This window comes from Acomys minous (assembly GCF_964271855.1).
Source record: "Acomys minous genome assembly, chromosome: 13".
NCBI lineage: Eukaryota > Metazoa > Chordata > Mammalia > Rodentia > Muridae > Acomys > Acomys minous.
This window is the reverse complement of record NC_140495.1, coordinates 96,871,274-96,894,462: the sequence shown is the minus strand read 5'-3', so window position 1 is coordinate 96,894,462 and position 23,189 is coordinate 96,871,274. Positions and strand designations below refer to the sequence as shown.

Below are 23,189 nucleotides of genomic sequence, written 5' to 3'. Positions count from 1 at the left end.
AAGGACACAGTGTAACCATGAGGAACCTAGCCATTGATGCTATGACAAGCACAGCTCAGGAGTTTCCATCAAGGCATCCTTAGAGTTGAAAAGATACCGATGCTCCCAGGATAGAGAATAAGCATAAATGATGAAGCCAGGCAGGTGAGCAAGCTCCAGGAGAGAGCACCACACCTGCCTAACCTGCACTTGGAGATTGCTGTTGTAACCTGTGATGGATGCAAGCCTCACCCCGGCACACCATCCTATTTTCAGAGAATTGGCAGTCAAGATCAATGTCAGTTTACCAGTTCTTAAATACTGATTATGAAATTGGGACTAAAGGTTAGACACTGCACAGGGGCACCAAAACGACACTGAGGGTCAGATGTAGCCCATCTCCAGTAGCCTAAATAGAACAAAATTTTTGGTACCATCATGAGGGGCACTAGTCCACCCCTACCTTACCCTTTCACCCAATTGTCTCTAACTTAGATTCCTCATTCGTTCAGCCTACAGAAATGGTAACAAGACAGAGAGCATGCACTGAAACAGAAACATAATAAAAACCAAATGCGTTTGCTCTTACAAGCAGAATCCACGGCAAAGTGACTTTTATAAAAGAAGTTTTGCCTAACGGGCCGTCCATCTGAATGGATGGACAGGAAGGTGGCCTCATGGGAGATATGCCATGTGCTCACTGCAAAGGAGCTGAGGTTGTTGTTTGCTTTATCATACACCAGTTTTTTTTTTTTAATAGAGTAAAATAACGCCTGGTTTTAGCCCTGCCCAAGTACGTGTGCAAGACCTTACGGCACAGCACCTCTGTGATGACTATTGCTTATCTCCTCTTCTTTATTGCTTCTGAGTTAAATGGGTAGTTCCTAGGCTTGTAGTCCATTGTTCTAGAAGGATGATGTTAAATTTCAAAGACTGTAAAACAGCGTTGGATGGCACAGCATGCTCAGGGTGAGCACTCCCTGCTCTGGTAATTATTCTAAATCAGCTCATGGGCTTGATGGCGACTCTCAGCCTGGGGAAATATTGCCTGGCGATTCGCTCACTTAGATGCCGATGGGTTAGCATGGGCTCAACATGGTAGAACGCTCTTAAAGCCGATGCCTTTGAAATTGCATGAACTTACTTCTCCACATATATGATACTGTGCTAATCGTACCCTCAACACGCAGTACTTTTAATAGATTCTGTCAGAGAACCCCACAGCATGGCGTTTCCATTCTGGTATCCACTAGGGACGTTCTTGCAGTGTTAATGGACATGTTCTTTAAATCCTAACAATTCTTAGCCAGTTGGCTACAGGAGGCAGGATCTTGCCTTTGAAGCAAAGAAAAGCAAAGGTGTTCTCAAACTCCGTATCTGAAGTAACACAATTATAGAGTAACCAGCTTACTTATAGTTAATATGTAAGTACGGAAAGGCCACATTTTCTAGCATCTTAAAAGCTCACAACTGATCTTGGTTAAAGGTACTTACCACATTCGTGGTGTTTGGGGAGGCTCCATGATGCATTAGCTGTGATACAATATTTACATGTCCCATGAAGGCAGCAACATGGATTGGGGTAAGGCCCGACTAAAGGGGAAGGAAGAAAATATTGGCTGTTGGCTTGTCATCCAAGAGGCTAGATTATGAACTTGCCTACCTGCCTGCCTGCTTTCAGTCATCTACTTGCACATCTACCTACATGTCCATCCATCCACCCATCTGCCCATCCATCATCCACCCATCCACCTATCCACCCATCCATCCATCTATCCATCCACCTATCCACCCATCCACCCATGCACCCATCCATCCACCTATCTACCCATCCATCCATCCATCCACCCATCCATCTACCCACCCACCTATCCATCCATCCACCTACCCGCCCATCCATCCACCCACCCACCCATCCATCCACTCACCCACCCATCCATCTATCCATCCATCCATCCATCCATCCATCCATCCATCCACCCATCCATCCATCTACCCATCCATCCATCCATCCATCCATCCATCCACCCACCCATCCATCCATCCATCCACCCACCCACCCACCCATCCATCCATCCACCCACCCACCCATCCATCCATCCACCCACCCACCCATCCATCCATCCATCCATCCACCCATCCATCCATCCATTCATCCATCCATCCACCCACCCACCCATCCATCCATCCACCCATCCATCCATCCATTCATCCATCCATCCACCCACCCACCCATCCATCCATCCATCCATCCATCCATCCACCCACCCACCCACCCATCCATCCATCCACCCACCCACCCATCCATCCATCCATCCATCCACCCATCCACCCATCCATCCATCCACCCATCCATCCACCCACCCACCCATCCATCCATCCATCCATCCACCCATCCACCCATCCATCCATCCACCCACCCATCCATCCATCCACCCACCCATCCATCCATCCATCCATCCATCCATCCACCCACCCACCCACCCATCCATCCATCCACCCACCCACCCATCCATCCATCCACCCATCCACCCATCCATCCATCCACCCATCCATCCATCCATCCATCTACCTATCCACCCATCCATCTGCTCATTCACTCTTTCCACCCATCTATACTCACTCACTCCATCCACCCATCCATCCACTCACCCACAATCCACATATCCATCTTAACCAGCTCAGGGGTCAAATGAAAGGACATCAGGTAGTCACCATTATGTCACAGATTTGTTTTTTTATGTCACAGATTTTATGGGGTGACTACAGCAGCACAATTGTCACTTCCCTAAAGTAATATCTGTGGTTATAAAAGACACCATAATTTCTATTAAAGAAAAAAATGTGTATTTTATACTTTTGATAGAGATTTAAGAAAGAGTTGAGAGAAAAAAGTTTATTTTTTTTCCCTTATTATGAAACCTTTCTTGTCCATATGTATGTTTGTATGTGGGGCACAGCAATAACACATACTTTGGTAAAACGTTGGCTATTAATTCAAATTCTTTTCTGGACTTAGAATTCCCATGAACTCTGAGTAGATGAAACCTATAATGCACAAAACAGCCAATGCAAACCATTCCCTTAATAAAGAGAAAACCAATGATAGGCATTCTAGTCATTCAGTATGTTAACTACAAGCATTGCAAATGAATGAAATGTATTTAAGGCAGCTTGAGGAGCATGCTTGCCTCAAACCCTATGCACACGTGCACAGCTCCTTCCCTGGACACTATGTCCACGTAAGCAGGACTGCACGATTCAAGGCTATTTTATATTGAATATGTCCACAGATAAGAGGTGAAAATAGAGAAGTCAAAAAGAGAATTAAAGTCTCAAGACAAGAATCATGTGTTGGAGTTTAATTTCCTTATATGACTCATGCAACTTTGTTCCATTTTTCAATTTTCAGAACTTAATTAGCTTACAACATGGATCTGATAAAAATAATAGGAAAAATTATCTTTATTTTTAAAGAGAAATGCATAATTGATCTCTATAGAAACTTGAGATGTGTCAAAAAAATGTATGACAGGGCTAATCCTGAAGCTCAATGGTAGAGGATTGCCCAGCATGGGTAAGGCTGTAGGTACATATATATACACACATATATATGTATATATGTATGTACATGTATATATATCATGATTATATTAATATGTTGTGGGTTTGATAATATAATTAATATAAATATCTATCTAATAAGTTGAACATAAAAACCTACCCATGCCAGGTAATACTTTACCACTGAGCTTCAGAAATAGCTTTGTTATTCATACACATACACACACACATGCAATATATGTATATAACATATGCATTATTATATAGGTACATACACACACACACATATATATATGCACACACAAGACGAATTCTATCTGTAAAAGTAAAAGATGAAAGAAAAGAAAGTCAGCCTGCCAGTCTCCAAACAGTGAGGGCTGAAGCAAAGGGGAACAGGGGAGTATTTGTTATGGTTTGTAACTCTTTTCCAGCAACAGGGGAGTCAGGTGTCAGGGAACGGCTTCTCACATGCTCAGGGAGCTGGAATCTGGAAGGTCTTCTCAGTATTGGCAAGCATCTCCAGACACTTACACAACTTCAAGCCAATCTTTGTCTCAGAGTCAGTCTGACCTCTAAAGGGTTTCCTTGCATTGAGGTACGATCACTATTCTGTACAGAAAGCACTAGAGTACCTAACACGCAGGCACAAGTCTTAATAAAGGGGCCGGCTTCTTCCGGCATGGCGTGTTGAGCTTCAAGGCAAGGCCAAAACGCCACATACAAACAGTACAGGAGCTCATGTGTCTAATATCAAGTATTCAACCAGACTTCTGGACCTGTGGGCAGTGTGAGGACAGGAAGGCTTGGTCTGCGGGTTCTGGAGCCACAGGGGAGCCACAGGACCACAGGCATGGATAGGAACGTGCACGTGACTGTCCGGCAGCGAGCACCTGGTGCTAGGCAGGCAGTAAGGGCAGATTTCCTGTGAGAGGAGGTCTAGGTATGCAGGACCAGCCTGGCAAATGAGTGAGGCCCACACACCTGCTCTAGAAGAGTCTAGAATTTGCAGACGGAGTTCCTGAAGTTGGGAAGGGAGAGAGGTAGAGTGGGGTAGGGCAGTTCTGGAGAGGGCAACACAGGCCTGTTGGCTATGTGGAGACCCAGTGCTGACTCACAAGGATGGATTCTCTCGGTGGGTTCAGAGGAAAGACACACGGGGCTCCCCTGCTCCTTACTACAGCACTCCCATAACTTCACTCATCGTAAACCCCCAAAACATAGAAACAGGTTTCTCAGCCTTTCAGTCAAACAGCTGCAGCCAAGTGTGAATCATTTGGTGGCATAGGTAACCTCTACCCAAGACATGACAGCGTGATGACGAGACGCCCCTTAGGAGGCAAACTGGCCTCCACCAGGAAGATTGCTCATGTAAGATTTATTTCAGGTCACCTTTCAACAGTGGAGCCCACACTATGACTGTGTGTTCCTAACTGTATTTCCATCCTGGGATATATCTGTATCTGTTTACTTACCCACTTGCTCACCCCTGTGTCTGCACCTCTTAAAAATCTTGGGACCCATTCAGGGAAGAGAGTATGTGGCTGTGACAATACCACAAGCAGACACAGCTGCTTCCCCTGGAGGGAACCCCGTGGCTGCTGAAGTTATACTCTCTTGTCCCCTGAGTCCTGAAAGGGCCCTCCTCCTCTCACCTCGGTAACAGCTTGTATAGATGCCCCGTGCTTCAAAAGGAGCTCCATCACTCTGATCCGGTTCTTTTTGCAGGCAATGTGGAGAGGGGTGAAGCCATTCTGCAAGGGACAAACATATATATCTACGTAACTCCATTCCACGGAAGTCAGTTCCCTCGTGTGCAGAAAAAAAAAAAAAGGTCTAGTATAGTGAGGTACCATGCAGACTTCAAAACCACAAGAGGTCAGGCATGGCTTTCCTTTCTGGAAAGAAAAGAAATCTCGACTGGGTCCTCACAAAGTTCCCAGGTTGTAAATTCCTGGTAGGGAAAGGCAAAATGTGCATCCACTTCCTTACTTTATTTTGAATACTTTGTTTTTCTTAATCTCATTTTGATTTTTGACCCAGAGCCTCATTACGTAAGGCCGAGCTGGACTCAGACATGCTCCTTGTAAGTTTTTAATTTTTTAAATAATTATTTTAGGTATATGGGTGCTGCCTTTATATCTCTGTGCCAGGTGCAGACAACACCCTGTGGAGGTCAAATCCCCTTAGAACTGGAGTTACAGTTGTAAGCTACTGTGTGGGTGCTGGGAATTGAACCTGAGTCAAAAAGAACAGCCAGTGTTCTCAACGGCTGAGCCATCGCGAGTCCTTCTACTTTTTCCTTCTGATGGACGGGACTGTAGGCATGTGCCATTACACTAGCTAATGTCCTTTTTCTTTCTTTCTTTCTTTCTTTTTTTTTTTTTTTTGCATGTGTGTGGGTGTATGTGTGTGTTTGTGTGTGTGTATGTATGTGTGTGTGTGTACGTGTGTATGTGTAGGCAGTGGTTTTAAATGCTTGTGTCACCACTAACCTGCCTGACCCCCCTCCAGTGAGGTAGCCCTTCATATTATCCTTGATTGACTTACTGTAAGTCAAGGGCCCACTCCCTTCCTGCCTCTGGGCAACTCTGTATAAGAAGCATGACCTTATAAGTCACTTCTGTCTAGATTCTACACCTAGAACATTCTGCGGTGATGGATTTGTCTCTGAGGGAGCCATTAGTGTCCTGCTTCCTACCTGGATTCTTAGGCATTAGATCAGAAGTTGAGCCTTTTGAGATTTAATAGTAAGGGACCAGAGGACAATCGCTGAGCATTTTCCCATCCCTCTATGTATTGACTGATGGAGCTTATGTTCCCTTCTGCCTCACTTCAAACAAACAAACAAAAAACAAGTGGGAAAAACACTCACACAAAGAGCATAAGTTTGTTTACATGGTCAGCCTTTGCCAGTGCCTGCTCAGACTTGTCCCCTGTGTGACAGGACACCTGTAATTTCAAAGCCCATAGTGTTTCCTTTACTCTGCAGCTTTAAGACTCAAGCACCAAAAAAAAAAAAAAAAAAAAAAAAAAAAAAAAGACTCAAGCACCAGGCCTGGCAGTGGTGGCACACGCCTTTAATCCCAGCAGAGGCAGGGGGATCTCTGAGTTTGAGGCCAGCCTGGTCTACAAAGGAAATTCCAGGATAGTCTAAAAAAACAAAACAAACAAACAAAAGAGTCAAGCACAAGCTTGCTCTGAAGATACAGGACGATTCTGTAGTATTTAGCTCATTTGCTCAAATGTTTAATCTCATGAAAAGAATTGGCTTTTAAACAAGTTAACCAGCAAGCTGATGATGCCCACCAGCTGAGGCTGGACCGCCTATTCCGGCTGTTAGTAGGGAACTGTACAGCATCAATGTCCACCGTACAGAATGGGGTCAAAACCACAGCAGGTGACTCCAGGGAACCCAATTCTTTGGCTATAGTTCATCCCAGGGTAACTGTCTACAACGCTCCTCTGTTGGGAAAACTTTAGTCATAGGAAAATGAAAGTTAAGCACACACCCTGCTTTAAGCCCTTCCCCCCTCCCTTTTTTTTCCTCCTATGGAAAATGAATGAGTCATGGCTTTTTACACACTGGGCAGGCCAACAGCTCCAGAAATACATTTTGGTGGAAACTGTTGGGACTACAGTGACAAAGGAGTGGCCTGCTGTGTATGGGATTCCAATCTCCCTGCCCATTTCAGGCACCTGAAGGTAGAGACACAAAGGCTCTGAAGGACGAAGTCACCATGTAGGGAAGCAGAAGCCTGCCCAGAGGGGTTGGTGGGGCACAGCCAGCACCTCAGAATGACTAGTAAATTAATGCTTTCCCTAAAATTGGGTATTTTTGTTTTTGTTTTTGTTTTTTCCCCTCCGATCACAAATGCCTAGTCTAAATGAAATATAAACACCTTACTAAGGATAATTTTAACCATAGGAAACACCATCTTATCAAGAACACCGAAGGCTAACATCATTTCAGCTCACAAATTCTTGGACAAATATTATTGTTTTTAAGACAGGGTCTCACTGTGTAGCTCTGGCTGGCCTGGGACTCGTTATGTAGACCCACTAGCCTCAAACTCAGAGCTTTCCTGCTTCTGCCAATATTCCTAGCTGTCAATATATATACACACTATTAAAAGCCATTTTTTTTTTCTGAAACAAAGTTTCATTCTATAGATCAGGCTGGTTTTGAACTCAGCAATTCTCCTGTCTCAGCCTTACAAGTACTGGGATAAGAGGTCTAAGCTGGCACACCTAGTTTGCTTCAAGATTTTACGTGTCAGAAAGAAAACAACAGACTCTCTCAAATGTCTAACCAGAGGGATAGCAACATTACCACAATGGGGTAGGTGAGGCTGGTCAAGTTGGTCTTTTTTATAACTGTTGGGCTTTCACTCATGAGAGACCCTGAGAACCGATCCATTTTGCTCTGTCAGCTTTGTTCCCATCAGCACAAGGAAGCTTTGTCTACTCCCAAGGACACTTGCGAAGATTAACACAGCACTCTGATTTACTGGCACTCTATCTTTATCTCTGGAAGAGCAGCAATCCCTCCACATGCAAGGCGCTGCGTGCTGTCTTGTTAGCCAGCCACTCGCTCTGGCAGGGCGACTTACCAGGGCTTTGGCATTGGGGTTAGCTTTCTTATCCAGGAGAACCTTGGCAACTTTGTAATGGCCACAGTGGGCCGCCACGTGGAGGGCGGTCAGGTAATCGTTGGTGACGTCGTCCACGGGCACATTGTGCTGGAGGAGGAGTTGAACGCAGTTTAAATGGTCTCCTTGGGTGGCCATGTGCAATGGCGAGAGTCCGTTCTGGAACACATAAGGAAAAGAGCACCAGTTGGTTTGCCTTCTGAACTCAAATGAGCCAAAGACAAAGCAGACCTGAACGTGTTAAAAACTCTTATTCTTCATTTGGAAATACCTTATTTATTTACTTTGGTTTCTCTGCGGAGCCCTGGCTGTCCTGGAACTTGCTTCTTAGATCAGGCTGGACTGGAACTCACAGAGATCCACCTGCTTTTGCCTCCCAGAGTGCTGGGACGACAGGTGTGCGACACCACACCCAGCCATGCCTTCTGTTCTTAAAAGGTGTTGACAATCATTCTGAATGGCATCTGCCTTAAAAAGGAAACTTTCCTTTCTTGTGTCAAAAAACAAAACAAAACAAAACAAAACACTGTCAAGGGCAATTTCTTTCCCGAATTTAAAAGTATATGGTTCATACCAGGGGCTAGAACTCACTATATTCTTATTAGGATCTCTTTCTTATCATTTACAACTACAAGGAAAAAAAGTGAGATCCGATTAGTAACCACCGGACCATTACTGGTTTGCCCTTGCAGATGATGAGAAAAGTACAGAACCCCAGATACAACTCTGCTTCCTTTCATCCGGAAGAGTAGCAGGGGAAACTTCACCATTTCTAGAAACCTGGTGCCCCCGTGTGTCAGCAAGGAGTAAAAAAGGAGCCACTGACCATAAACCCAGTCATGTGACCCCAGCTTAAATCATCCTGGCTTAATAACAGCCACAGGCAGTATGAAGACGCTGAAGATTTGTTTCAAGATCTCAGAGAAGAAATGAATATAGGACGCCCTGGGCTCAACCCACAGCACCGAAGAGAAAGTGTTTGGAATGACGTTCACTCTTCAGTGGATGCTTTCCAAAGAAAGTGAATCAAGGCAGGGTTAGGTCAATGTCTGCCTTTTCAAGCTTCAGTTACGCGTGGAGGCAAAGTGGGGGAGCCTGGGCGATTTTCAGCAGGCTCATTTACCGACAGGAGGTCAAAATTACTGATATATAATTTAGCACATTATATAAGCCGAATAAACCCTTTCCCCTCATGTAACAGCAGATTCTGGTTTCAAAAACTTAGTCGTCAGTTGTTTTGAAAGATGTGCTAGGCATGCCTGGGGAACCAGGAACACCTGAATTCTCCAAGACCTGTTATTCCACCGGAATTCTCCAAGACCGGTCACTCCTTCTACATTTTTTGAAGCATGACACAAAAAGTCCCAGGGCAAAGCAATGTGAAATCACTTAGGCTTTCCCACCACCACTGATGGTCATATATTTCAGTATCTGTGCTCTTTAAAGGTAAGAAATTTATGACAGTATTTTTCCATACTGCCTAGCAGAGAGTTCTGCAGATTAAAAAAAAAATGTATAAAATTTCAATAAATATTGACATGGACTTAAATACTTGGGCATCCATTGGGGAGTAGGGATGTTCCTGCCTAAAGCATTCCCTTCCAACACTCTGAACCAAGGTGGACACTAAAGGTGTCACCAAGAGCTGGGACACTTCCCATCTGGCCCTGTCACCCACAGGCATCTGTGCTCTCTCACTTCTGCCAAGTCCTTTTTTGGCTTTATGTTTTCATGCAGTCTTAGAGGGACAGCAGAGCAAATGGATCCGAGGGAACACATGAGTTGCTGGAGACTGTAAGTGGAAGCTGCGTCAAAAACAAAAAACAAACAAACAAAAAGGGCTTATCCTAGTGAGATGTCACCGTCAACTTCACATACCTACAGTCGCCTGAGTAGCAGGTCTCAATTGTACGAGTGCCCAAATCAGAGTGGGCGTGTCTATAGTGGATTGTATTGACTGGCAAATGATGTAGGAAGGCCTAGCCCACTGTGGGTGGCACCATTCCCTGGGCAGGTGGGCCTGAGTGGTATGAGGAAGCTAGGTAGGTATGGACCCAAGACAGAAAGCAAGCAGGGTTCGTCCATGGTTTCCGCCAAGCTCTTGCTTCCGTTTCCGCACTGACTTCCCTCAATGATGGGTCATGACCCGGAAGTAAAAGCCAAACAAACCCTTCCCTCTCCAGACTGCTTTTGGTCAGAATGTTGTTGTGTCACAGCAGGAGAGAGGAAACTAGAGCACTCTGGAACAATGCACAGGATACTGAAAGCCAACCCGGTGTCATGGGGAATGGCGGCAAGTACGAAGACGGAAAGATGAGGTAGTCCACGGAAAGGGCCCACGTTGAATATGGCACCCGAAGCATGGCTTCGGGAATGGTAGGCTTTCTTAGCTTAGCAATGTAAAAAAAAAAAAAAAAAAAGGCTTAAAGGGCTGGACAGGTTGCCTTAAAGCTAGGCACACATCAATCTATCTGCTTCCCTCTTAGCACATATTAGCTGGTGTCTTCATAAAGTGTTGTATACTAATCTAGGTGCTTGGGAGTCCTGGGCTGAATAAGGCAATTTTCTGATGTTTCATTCTACCAAAGAAAGCCAGGCAGCAAGCACGTACCAATGACAGCAGAGACCATCTTTTTAAATGGTGTAAGGAGTGCCAGGGAGATGACTCAAAGTCGAGGTTGAGCACAGGTTGGGCAGACAGTCAAAAAGGTCATTTTGTGGGCCAAGGAGTTGGCAAAATGCTTGCTGCAGGATGACAAGCCAGGTGTGGCAGCACATGCCTGTCGTTGCCATGCTAGGACAGATGAGAGGCTCCCTGGAGCTTCATCGCCCCCAGCCTGCCTTCAGCGATGGACTTCAGGCTCATTGGGAGACCCTGAACATGTACACAAACGTGCTGACCCGGGCTAAGCAACCAGCCCCCTGAAACAACAAAGCTCTCAATGCAACCCATATCCCAGCACCCTAGAGTGTGTAGGGCCCCTGCTGTGACCAATCCCGAGTTGCCCCTGTGATTGCTAAACATGGAAACAAGGAGAGAGAGATGCAATTTTGGTTCTGTGAGCTGACAGGAGGGTTCCAGTAGACTGCTGGGAGTGGAAAGGGCACATATGCTCACCCTTAAAATCTCACGCAGTGGCGGTGATGGACAAACAGAGTTTTAATGTTTTTAATTTGTACAGGACTGAGGGCTCAGTGTATGAACAGGCAAAAACTCTACCATGAAGCTGTGCCCCTCACCCCGGCCTCAGTCTATGAACTCTCAAGAGATTGACTGGGCGTGGGGGGCGGGGGGTAGAAAAAGACTCAGAACCCAGCCAGAAAGTAGATGCTGTAGTCTCTTTAAAATTGTGGTCAGTCGAGCCCTGAAAGTCTTCTTGTGTAACATTAAAATGGCAAGCATAACAGAGCAAAACTAGCAAAGGAAAATCTGGGTTTGCTGCAGAACACATTATACACAAAGGCTTCATAAACCTAAACTCATTTCATGTGTGTTTATTTGCATGTGTACGGGCATACACAGGTGTGCAAGCATACATACATGCATGCAAGGTACCTGAAATTAAAAAAAAAAAAAAGATGCCTGATGTCGATGGTGGATATAGTCTGCCTCAATCCCCTTCCCCTTGATTTATTGAGAAAGAGCGTCTCTTGTGAATGCACTTTTTTTTCTTTCCTTCCTTCTTTCTTTTTCTTTTTTCTTTCTTTCTTAAAAAAAAAACAAAAAACAAAACATTTCTGCCTAGTCTAGCTAGCAAGCTTGTGGGGGGATTCTTTCTGTCTCTGCTTCCTGAGTGCTGGGATTACAGGTGGCCACTAGTTTTTTTTTTTTTTTCAGATTTAATATGGGTGCTGGTGACCTAAAGTACAGTCCTCATGCTAGGAAAGCAAGCCTGCATCCTCGGAGCCATTTCGCCGATCCCTAAGCTCCTCTAAAGACTTGAACTCGTATTCTATTTAGTAGTGACTATGTGTTCCTCTCACTTAAAAGGCTCCGGTGAATAACCAGCAAAGGGAATCAGATCTGAGCTCAGTACAATCTTTGGAAACCAAAGACCTTACCTTGGTTTTCGAAAGGATGGGGGCGGCTCTGTCAAGCAACATCTCTACCACCTGCTCATGGCCACTTCTTGCCCCACAATGCAGCGGGGTCAGACCATCCTGTGGAACAAAGGCAATACCGTGAGTTAGTGAGTCAGTAAGCTTCAGAAACAAGGTGTGTTGTTTATGACCCGTTATGGCCTAAACCAAAATTTAGGATGCTGTAGGCCAGGCGGCCTCAACAATCTGCTCATGGATTTCATAAAGTAATTATATATTTTAAAACCAAGAACCTCACTTTTGTAAATGTAAGCCCCAGAGATTGGACTGTCCTCGCCTCCCCATGGAAAGGATTATAAGCGTAAACTGTGTGCTTTTTGTGGCTTCTGGGACTTGGAGTCAGGTCCCCATGTTTGCACAGCAGGCACTCTCCTCAGACCTAAACCTTTTGCAGGAAGTCATAAAAGGACCTAGAGGTGTCAGGAGCTTCACAAAAAGACCAACAGAGCCAACTAACCAGGGCCCAGAGGAGCCTGGGATCTGGAGCACCAACCAAGGACCAGGTATGTACTAGACCTAGGTCCTCTAAGTAGATGTAGCCAATGGGCAGCTCAGGTTTCATGTGGGTCCTCTAGTAAAGGGAGTGTGGGCTGTCTCTGACATGGACTCTGTTGCCTGCTTTTTGATCACTTCCCCCTTGATGGGAGTGCCTTGCAAAGCCACAGGGGAAGAAGATGAACTTAGTCCTTACGTGACTTGATGAGCTGGGGTGGGGGTGGGGGCTCCTCTTTTCCGAGGAATAGGGGAACAGGGGATGAGGGAGAGAGAGTGGGACTGGGGTGAGAGAAGGGAGGGAGCTACAACTGTCATGTAAAGTGAGTAAATAAACAGGTTAATAATTTAAAAAAAAAGAGGAATCATGAGGGGAATTGTAAAGTGACCCTCCTTCCTCTTGCGCGTCTTTGCACACTGCTCCCTGAGCACACTTTCTTAGCGTAGTCGTGTGCTTGAGTGTGAACTGTGTATCACCACATCCCATTCTTTAGGACGAACACACATGGACTTACACTTCAGAGAGCTTTATTGATTTCTTGAGAACAGAGCCTCTGGCTATCAAAACCGATATGATTAGGATGACTAATTCAATTGTTCAAGCATGAATGATCAAAATACAACATGTACACCAATGAGTGTGTGACTATTAATTTGTTTTTAAAAAAAAACCTCTTATAATGAATTGTGCATCTCCAGGATCAGTTCTTGTATTTGCTATTAAGGTTGTCTCACTGTCAAGAGGAGACAGGCTTCAGGATTTCCAAACCATCTCTAATTTTTGCTTCCACAGATGTTAGTGGTAAGATGTTTTGTTGGCGGAGCAGAATGACACTAGTCACAGGCACTGTGCCAGCTCCGTGAGTGCTGGGAATTCCACGTCTAAGTACCCTCAATATTTGAGCAAAATTTTCTTTTTCCACCAGTTCCTTTTTCTTTTCCTTTTTCTGTTTTTCAAGGATCATTTTATTTTTATGTACGTGTATATGTCTGCATATGTGCGTGTATGCCATGTGTATATGGGTGCCCTCAGAGGCCGGAAGAGGATATCATATCTGCAGGAGCCAGAGTTATAGGAGGTGGTGAGCCTTCCAACATGTGTGTGAGGGACCCAAAGAGCAGCAAGTGCACTTAACTGCTGAGCCCTTCCCCTAGCCCCTCAGTCCTTTATTTTCATCAGCAGCAATGGATTCCTGACCCATACTGACAGCTCTTCTGGTAGGCATAAGATTCTGTTTCCCGTCCCCTTGGAGTTACACAGCTCTCAATAGGACGTTGATATTTTTGATTTCTTCCTTTCATTCCTTCCCCCTCGGAGCTTTGTACCCCTGGACCCTGTGTGCTTTTCCTTCAGTTCTCACAGACAAGGAGCAGCTGTTCAGGGATAATTAGGGAAGAAGGCTCAGCACGGAGCTGGGTGAGTAGAGTCGCTCAGTTAAAGCCGTCCAAGTGTTCCCCAGCCTCCTGGAGAACCTGTCATTGATGTGCTGGCATCTGTGCTCTCCAGCGAAGATCCCTGCATAAAATAAAACCTACCCTAAAGATGACCGTGTGTATCAGTACGCCAACGTTTGATTCAGCGTGCTGGACTCGCTCACTCTCTGGGCATATCTGAGGACATAGGCTGGTTGCTGTGATGTACAGGCGGGTACAGCCATATGCATAAACTACTACAACTCTTAATATCGTCAATGTTCTTCAAAGCTGAATTTCAGTCACAAATGGCATATGAGCCAATTGGAGCACTCTCCAGGGACGTTTAACTTGCCTTCCTCTCATGCTGCCTTCACGGGTTTGCTTTATCAGCCAAAGCAATGAGGACTTTCAGGAGGATAGAGCAAAACATGGGAATCTCCAAACCAACAACAACCTAAAGAAACCCACCACCAAGGCCTGGTGGTTTCCTAGTAACAAAATACCTGAGCATATCTAAGGAGGAACGGTGACTTTGGCCTGGTCCCTTGAGACATTTATACATGCATGTGCACGCATACTCACACACATATACACACTCACACACATGCACACTTATACACAAATATACACACACAAGCATACTCACACACATGTACATACACAAACATAAACACACACACAGATGCATATACATACCCCGCACACATACACACACTATATACAAATATATGCAAAACATGCACACTCACTCACACACATCTACATACACAAACACATTAACATGAACACAAACACATACTCTCTCTCACACACATCATATATATGCACAGCCACACATATAACCACACACTCACACACACACACACTGCCACTCAGTGACTGCCATCAGTGCACTAAAATGTCACACAACTACAGGGACACTAAAACTACAAGTTAAAGTCCTGCAGAAAGAGAAACATTTCAGCTCTCTCCTTTACCCTGAGAATTATTCTCACGCCCACATGCTACCCTCCACATCAACATATGTGGCAGTCTTAGCAGAACATGTGACATGCCACGTAAACATTCTATATTCCACATGCACCCTGTATGGCCATCTCAACAAAACCAAAGCATTAACTCTAAATAGTTAATAGACATACTGCTCTAACTTGTGGAGAAGTTTTTCCCTTTAAAAATAAGTTTTTATTTTGAAAAAAATTGAACGTATTTTAGGCTTTAGTAAGCCAGTTTTTTTTTTCCCCTCATGGTCAAGTGTGATTCATCTCTATGTAGACCTTTCCCAGCTCTATGTAGATTTTCTGAAGAACCATACAATTTTATTCTCACAATCATTCCTATATGGAAAAATATATTCTTCACTAAAAACTGAGAACTCTAGGGAGGGCCAGAGAAAGGGCACCGTGAGTAAAGATGCCTGTTATGTAAACGTGGAAAATTGGCTTCAATCCTTGGAGCCCATGGCAAAGGTGAGAGGAGACCACTGACGCCACAGAACTGTCTTCTGATACGTTATGTGACATGAACACACACACATATGTATCACTTGCACACAAGAAACAATCAGTTTAAAAAGTTAAACCCTTATGGTTTAAAGAGACGGGATTACCTTTCCCAAAGATGTACAGGCTGAATTCAGAATGAGGCCAGAGCTGAGCATAGCTCAGGCACCAAGCCCAGCACATATGAGGACCTAGGTTTAGCCCCAGCACCGCAAGAATATTTGTCAGGGGAGGCTGGGCTATTAGTGGGCTATTGGTGATGACTCCACAACCAAGGGACAATGAAGTCCAAGTCTCCAAGCCCTGATATTCAACCACTGCCACCCTTCCTGCGACAGCCTAACGCTTGAATCTCTGCTGCCTTCTGCAAACTGGTGGAGCCTGCAGACTCAAGAGGTGAAGATTTTTCTCATCAGTGAAGAGAGCTGTGCCGCGCCTCTCTTGCAGCCACTGCACCCTCAATCACCTTGCTTCTGTGGCACAGTCAGCTATTTCCCAAGGTCAAATTCATCAGCTCCCCTAAACTGCAAGGAGCAGCTGACAGGAGCGTCCTTGCTCTGCTTTTAACACTGCCGGCATCTTCACATCAGCTACCAATGCGATCTGGCACTTTTCAAATTGTACCACTCTTCAAGGAGAGTCCCAGCAGGAGAGAGATGCCCCATAAGGAAGTTGGGCATCCTGTCATGAAGGCCAGCTGTACAGGTGGGGCTGGCTAAGCTTCTGGGACATTTGTAGGTCAATAGAAAACCAGCGCTGGGAGTTAAAGTAAGAGCTGCACTGAGCAGCCCAGGTTTTTACACTCAAGTTACTTGGCTACTCAGTCAGACTCACGATGTATACACTCAACAAGCCATACCTGATTCAGCCAAAAGAGTATGGAAGATTAGTACACACTCACCATGCTTTGTATCTTATGGACAAAAGTAAAGGAAATAACAACCACTTGGAAGCTCTTTGGCTTTACTGCGGCATGGCGGCTTACCTTCCCTAGCACAGTCCCACAGCATGGATATCTGTTTAGGAAGGATTTCAGTTACTGTCATTCGCTTCTCTATGCACTATAAATTCTTCAGGGTGGTGCTGGGGAGGAGGCTCAGTCGATAAGAGTGCCAGTGAGCAAGCGTGAGGACCTGAGTTCGGATCCCCAGCACCCATGTAAGAACCAGGCCACAGCCAGGCATACCTACTGCCTCACTCGACACTGCTGGTGGTGATGAAGGAGTGTTGGGAACGTGGGGGCAGCAAGATGCTGGAGCTTTACCAGTTGCCAGCAGCCTAGTCTAAAATCAGCAAGCTCCAAGTTCAAGGAGAGACCCCCATCTCAAGGGAGCATGGCAGAGAGTAATAGAGGATCACACTTGGCAAGGATCCCGTTTTCCACACGGGAGCACACACCCACACATACCAGCACACACGCACATAAAATTAAAATGATTCTTCAGGGTGAAATTCCAGGTTCTTTTAAAAACATCAATCCTGGCTTCACCCTGGCTTTCTCTGCTTCCTTCCTTTCTCCAGTTAGCATTCTTGTGGCTGCCCCTCACGCGAGCCACTCTTTTCAGAGACACTACTACCAGGATCCAAATCCTTGCTGTCTAACGTCCCACTGACACCACCACCAACCCCTCTTCCTAGAGACAATATCTCATGTAGGCCAGGCTGGTTCCCCAAATATATAACCCTAGGATGACCCTGAACTCTAAATTCTCCTGCCTCTACCTCCTGAGTGCTGGGATCACAGATGTGCACGACCATGCCTAGTTTACCCAGTACTGGTGACTGAAACCAGCCTCCTGTTACATCATCGGAACCCATCCCGTCCATCAGTGGTCCTCAACCTTCCTAACACCACAACCCTTTAGTAGTATAGCTCCTCATGTTGTAGTGACCCCCTCAACCATAAAATCACTTCAATGCTACTTCATAACTGTACGTTTGCTACTGTTATGGACTAGAATGTACATATCTGATATACAGGATAGCTGATATGTGACCCCCGTGAAAACATCGTTCATCTCCACAGGTTGAGAACCACTGCCCTATAGTGAGTATCTTTGAAGGCTCTCCAGAAACTGCATATAACTTTCCTACCTCCAACACTTCTGTCTTCTTTGCTGTACCTCCTTGGGGGAACATAGAACTTGTTCTTGCCTTGACAGCTGACCCCTTACAGCGTGTCAACTTTGGGGCTTCTGCTGTTCATCTCTGCTTCCTCTGGTATGGATGCCTTGCATGGTCAGTTTACGGAGACTCCCCAACTCTCGGTTTGATCCAGTTCCTTAGTCCCACCGCCGCCATCTTAGCCCTGGGCCCTCCCTTCAGAAATGACTGCCATGTTGCTTTGGCCATGATCCCCCTAACTCACGATATTTCCTCTTAGTAACTTTTCGAGCTCTGCTTTGCATTTACTCCTCAACTTTCCTCATTGAATTCAGAGTTGAGGTAGGGCTTGTAGGAGTCTGCCTGACTGACCAATGTTTTAAAGGCATGTTTTGACTGTTAGATGTGTGTGCATGCATGTGCGACATGTGTGCAGGTATCCATAGAGGCTGGGATGGAATGTCAGACCCCCTCCTGGTGGTTATGGGTGCTGGGAATCAAACATGGGTCCTGTGGAAGAGCAGCCAGTGCTCCTAACTACTGAGGCATCTCCCAGCCTGGCTTCTAACTTCATATGAGGGCTGAGGAATGACCTAGAACTTCTAATCCTCCTGTGAACCCTCCCTCAGTACTGAGATTACCACATCACCATGCCCCTTTTATGGGATGCACGGGGTCTAAGTCAGGGCTTCATAAATGCCAGGCAAGCATTCTACTAACTGAGCTTATGTCCCCAGACCTTGAACTAATCTATAAACAAGTATTTTCTAGTTTGATAATAAAAACTCTTTTGTTGTATTTTCTTTAATATATATATATATATATATATATATATACATATACATATACATATATATACATACATACATATATACATATATATGTTAATTTTACACTTTTCATTCATTTGCTTATTTGTGTGCCCATATGTGCTGGTGTTGTAGCATACATGCGGAAGTCAGAAGACATTTTAGGAGTTGGTTTTCTCTTCCTACTATGTGGATCCTGGGGACCAAGGACAGGCTGCTAGGCTTGGCAGCAAGCTTCTCTACCTGCAGAGCCAGCTCCCTGGTCCTGTTTTCCTTTTTGTTTTGGATTCACTTTATCCACTGCCGATGCACTGTTGAAATATCTCCTCCTCCCTCCACGGGGAAGCGGGGGTGGGGGGTGCTACAAAATTCTCACCAGAGTGAGCTGTTTGTCAGTGGAGATAAGCTTGAAGAGCAGGACTCAGTCTCTTAGCTCTCTGAATTTGTTATGATCGGATTTTTCTTTCCTGTAAACCAGGATACTGCAAGCTTATAAAAGAGCTTGATATGGATACTGTGCTTGGCAATATAATGCTGGCATATTCTTCTCTCTCAAATTACACAAATGTTGGTGGCTTATTTGTTTGTTTTTTTTGTTTTTCCTCCCTTTGGACACATAACAAGAATTTGTTTTTTTTTATAACAAAACTTTCAATGCATGTAAAGTGTCACTTACGATGGGTCCTGGCCCAAAAAGCTGTTCAACCTCATCTGACATTAACACCCAGCTGAAAACTCCTTGGCAAAGACAACTTTAGGGGAGGTGAGGGAGCTCACTCAATATCACATGTATGTAGTTGACTAGAGAGGATCGAAAGGGAAGCTGCGTTGCCATGACAACATTATGGGAGGGAAATGGAATTGCAGGAGGTTGGCAATTTTCTTTCCAATCCCCTAGATTTTTAAAGCGCTAACATAATGAATGGGTTTCCCTTGGGCAGACTTTTGAATTGCCCACACTGGCTGGTCCAGGGCTTCTATTTCATTCGAGTGACAGTAATCTTATTAGTGAGGTGGGAACTGCACGCTGCTGGCTGAACAGAATGCTCTCTTCTGTTAGCCAAAGAGTCAAACCTTATATACACGAAGGCCAAAATGCCTTCCTTCAGTCTGACTTATGTGAAGATCACATATCTGGACCAGAAAGCTGGGGACAAGGGTGTCACACTGGACAGTATTTCCTAGAACTCACCCTTGTCATCTGAAATCTGCTCAAAGCCAAGACTAAGGGGACATGCATTCATGACTGGGAGAGGAATTTCCAGAAGTGACATGTTGATTTTGGTTTGTGTCCTGTAGGCTCTTCTCTCTTTTTTTTCCTTCCTAAGCAAAACCTCCTGATTCTAGAGGTGGGGAAGGGAGGCAAGTCAGGAGAACTCTGCAGAATACTGTGAATACAAAGTTGAATGTGATGTTGAGATGGCTGAAAACAGTAAAGGAACACTAATAGTGTACCCACGAGGAATTGGGACAGCAGTCAGGAAAAGCCAATGAACAGTGATTATAGTTAAACAGAAAAGCCTGTTCTTGTGTTGGAATTTCCACCTGCTGAAAACTTGACCCACCCTTATTTTAAATATTAGGCAGTTGTACCCTTAATCCAAGAGAAAATGGAGTGCCATTTTTAATGTCCTCTGTTACAGGAGTTTTGCATTTAGGGTCATATTTAATTTTGATAACCACTGCATGGGTAAGGCATTAGGGGTTCTATTTATAGAACAGAAGACTGCTCCAGGGGCTTGATGTAGCTCTCCAAGGTCACATAGGAAGCCAAGGGTTGAGATGAGAGGTCATGTGCAAACCTGCCTCTGAAATATTGAGTTTCTTCTATTACGTGAAATAGGGTTTCTTCCGATCAAGAATTTGTTTCTGCCACTTTTATATGGACAGAGAACTTTTTCTCTTCCTCATTGGAATGATGTTTATTCAATATGCTGGGGAGATGCCTCAACATGTAAATGAGCAACTTGTCCACTGATCTCACACACATGCTATGGCATATGCACTTGCATATGTGAAGGGAAATATTTAAAAAATGGAAGTAGAAGAATGTGAAACCCTTTGGCTTTCTCACTACTTATAAAACTATAGCTTTCAGAGACAACATAGGCCTACATTATTTGATGTTTCTACCCTATTTTGTGGGTTTTATGTCTCTTGTCTTGTCTTGCTTCAGGTTGAGTGCTATGTAGAATGCTAAGCCATAAGTATGTTCATCGGTCTGTCCGTCCGTCCATCCATCCATCCATCCATCCATCCATCCTTCCATCCATCCATCCATGCATCCATCATCTACCTGTCAGTCATCTCTATATTCTCTCTCTCCCTCTTGTCTTCTCCTTTGACTTTTTAGCCAAATCTTTCCATGGTGGTGACTTCCCTAGAGACTATAATATATAATCTGCATGCTCATAATACAAGTATCATTGTGTCATACAGCAATATTAATCCTATGAATGCTACATGTTGAAGTAATATTATACTTAACTTTATGTATAATATGAGGATTATGGCATATAATTCCATTTATACTATTTGGCAGCCATATAAGTCTCACAATGAACTGATTTTTAAGCATGAATATTAAATGTGATTATAAATGTCCTAACATTAGACATTTGAGATGTACAAATACTTCTAAAGAGAATGTTCTACATTTTAACACTCACATTAAGGCTCAGAATGAGACTGCAACATCGAGTATTCATTTGCTGTCCCTTTGTTTTAATAAAAATGATTACAGTGGATCACCGAGGGATCCTTTGGTGTCCAACTGGTTTGAGTTATTTCAAAGAACATGGACATCAGTGTTACCAAGGTACATCAGGGGAGAACAGGAGGCAAACACGAGTGCATGCACCTGTGACTGAGTAGCAATGAACTAAATCAGTCTTGTCTTGAGCTTGCTATTTAAATCCTTCTGGAGGACCAGGCATGCAGTATTTATGCATGACATTGCACTCTCTCTTGAGCCAAGTAAATGGTCTTTGCATCAAAACATAATGGCAAAGGAAAAGAGGAAGTTCTTCTGCAGCTGTGAATGCATTCCTTCCTTCAAAGCAGAAGCCTGGGGGCACGTCATCATTACAGCTCTGAATTCAAACAAGTTCTCTCAAGGCTCAATACATTTAGGAACTATTTTCACGTTATGCATATGAGTGTTCTGCCTGCATATGCAACGTGTGTGGGCTGGTACCCACGTTGACTAGAAGAGGGTGTGGGATCCCTTGGAACTGGAGCGAGCTGCCATGTTGGTGCTGGGAACCGAACCAGGGTCCTCAGGAAGGGCAGTATGCATTCTTAACCACTGAGTCATCTCTCCAGCTCCTATAAATAGTTGGGGTTTTGTTGCTGTTGCTTGGTTTTCTTTTGAGGTATGTGGGGGGTCTCATGCAGTCCAGTCTAACCAGAATTCACTGATCTTGAATTTGATCCGCCTGCCCCGCCTTTCCAAGTGCTGAATTTAAAGGCGTGCATCACCACACTAAGTTCCCAATTGGCTAAATTCCCAATAGTTGTGGCAGAAAATGAAAGCCATCAGTACATTTTGGAAGACATGAAAAAAACGTTTTCAACTAGTCTTGGTTCATGTGTGAACCTGGGTCCTTTCATGCTGCCTGATGTTTGGGTCAATGATTCAAACTCTGACGAGTCGTATTTTTAAAATCTCCTCTTTGAGAGAGCCATTCTATGAGTGTGTGTGTGTGTGTGTGTGTGTGTGTGTGTGTGTGTGTGCCTGTGCGTGTGTGTGTGTGTGTGTGTGCAAGAGTTTGTTTGTTACAAGGACAACCACACTCTTGAGATTGTAAAGGAAAGCAGAAGTTTGGTTTTCTTTTTCTTAGTTTTAAACTGAGAGAAAGGCAACCAGTTACATTCTGGGGTTAGGGGAGGTTGGGTGTGTGTGTGTATGTACGGTAACTGTATAAGCTATGACTATGTTCTCTGGCAGACACCTCCGGGAAGCAGGTTGAAGGAATTATGAAGACACCCATCTTGCATCTTTCTATATAAATCTGTATATAAATATCTTCTCATTCTTACATAGGAATTGAATGCCATGTGAACAGAAAAATCACATCACAGAAGCACAGTCAAGTCAAGTCCATTAAGGCCTTTGACAAATGCAACTTTAAGGAGTTTACCTTACTTCAGGATGTCCACTGAACACTTTTTGAATATGTAGTGTATACAGTAGTGCTACGGTTACTGAGATGGACATGTGCAATGTTGAGTGCTGGGGTATGTGAGCACGGGACACTGAGCACCTTGCTAGAAAGGCTAGGAGGGCATGGTGTCAGCATCCCAGGAGCCCTAACTGTTCTCAGAGCCCCCAATGCATCTTATCAGGAAATGCAAGCTTGCAGCCTTATTATTAGATGCCGAGAAGTTAGTAAAGCGAGAGAACTCGACATTTAGAGTTGTTCTGGAATAAGGACTATATCAAGTCTCTGACTGGGCTGGGAACTGACGCAGAAGAAATAAAAATGGTAAGAGACCATCTGCCACAGAGTGCCTTCCCTCAGCAAGTACCAAACATTCATGCTAGCTTGGAAGCGAGTGAGAGTTCAGTGCAG

At 44.6% G+C, this 23,189-nt stretch overlaps 1 protein-coding gene across 15 annotated transcripts in view; it reads right to left on the bottom strand.

Moving 5' to 3' along the window:
• The window catches only part of ANK3 (ankyrin 3), a 590,040-nt gene that overhangs the window by 141,869 nt on the left and 424,982 nt on the right, over positions 1-23,189 (bottom strand). For all 15 annotated transcript variants that reach the window (XM_084753955.1, XM_084753969.1, XM_084753972.1 and 12 more), the window contains 4 exons: positions 12,255-12,353; positions 8,154-8,351; positions 5,196-5,294; positions 1,474-1,572 (listed from right to left, as the gene is read on the bottom strand). In XM_084753955.1, the coding sequence (XP_084610081.1) occupies positions 1,474-1,572; positions 5,196-5,294; positions 8,154-8,351; positions 12,255-12,353 (495 nt within the window). The remainder of the gene's footprint in view (positions 1-1,473; positions 1,573-5,195; positions 5,295-8,153; positions 8,352-12,254; positions 12,354-23,189) is intronic.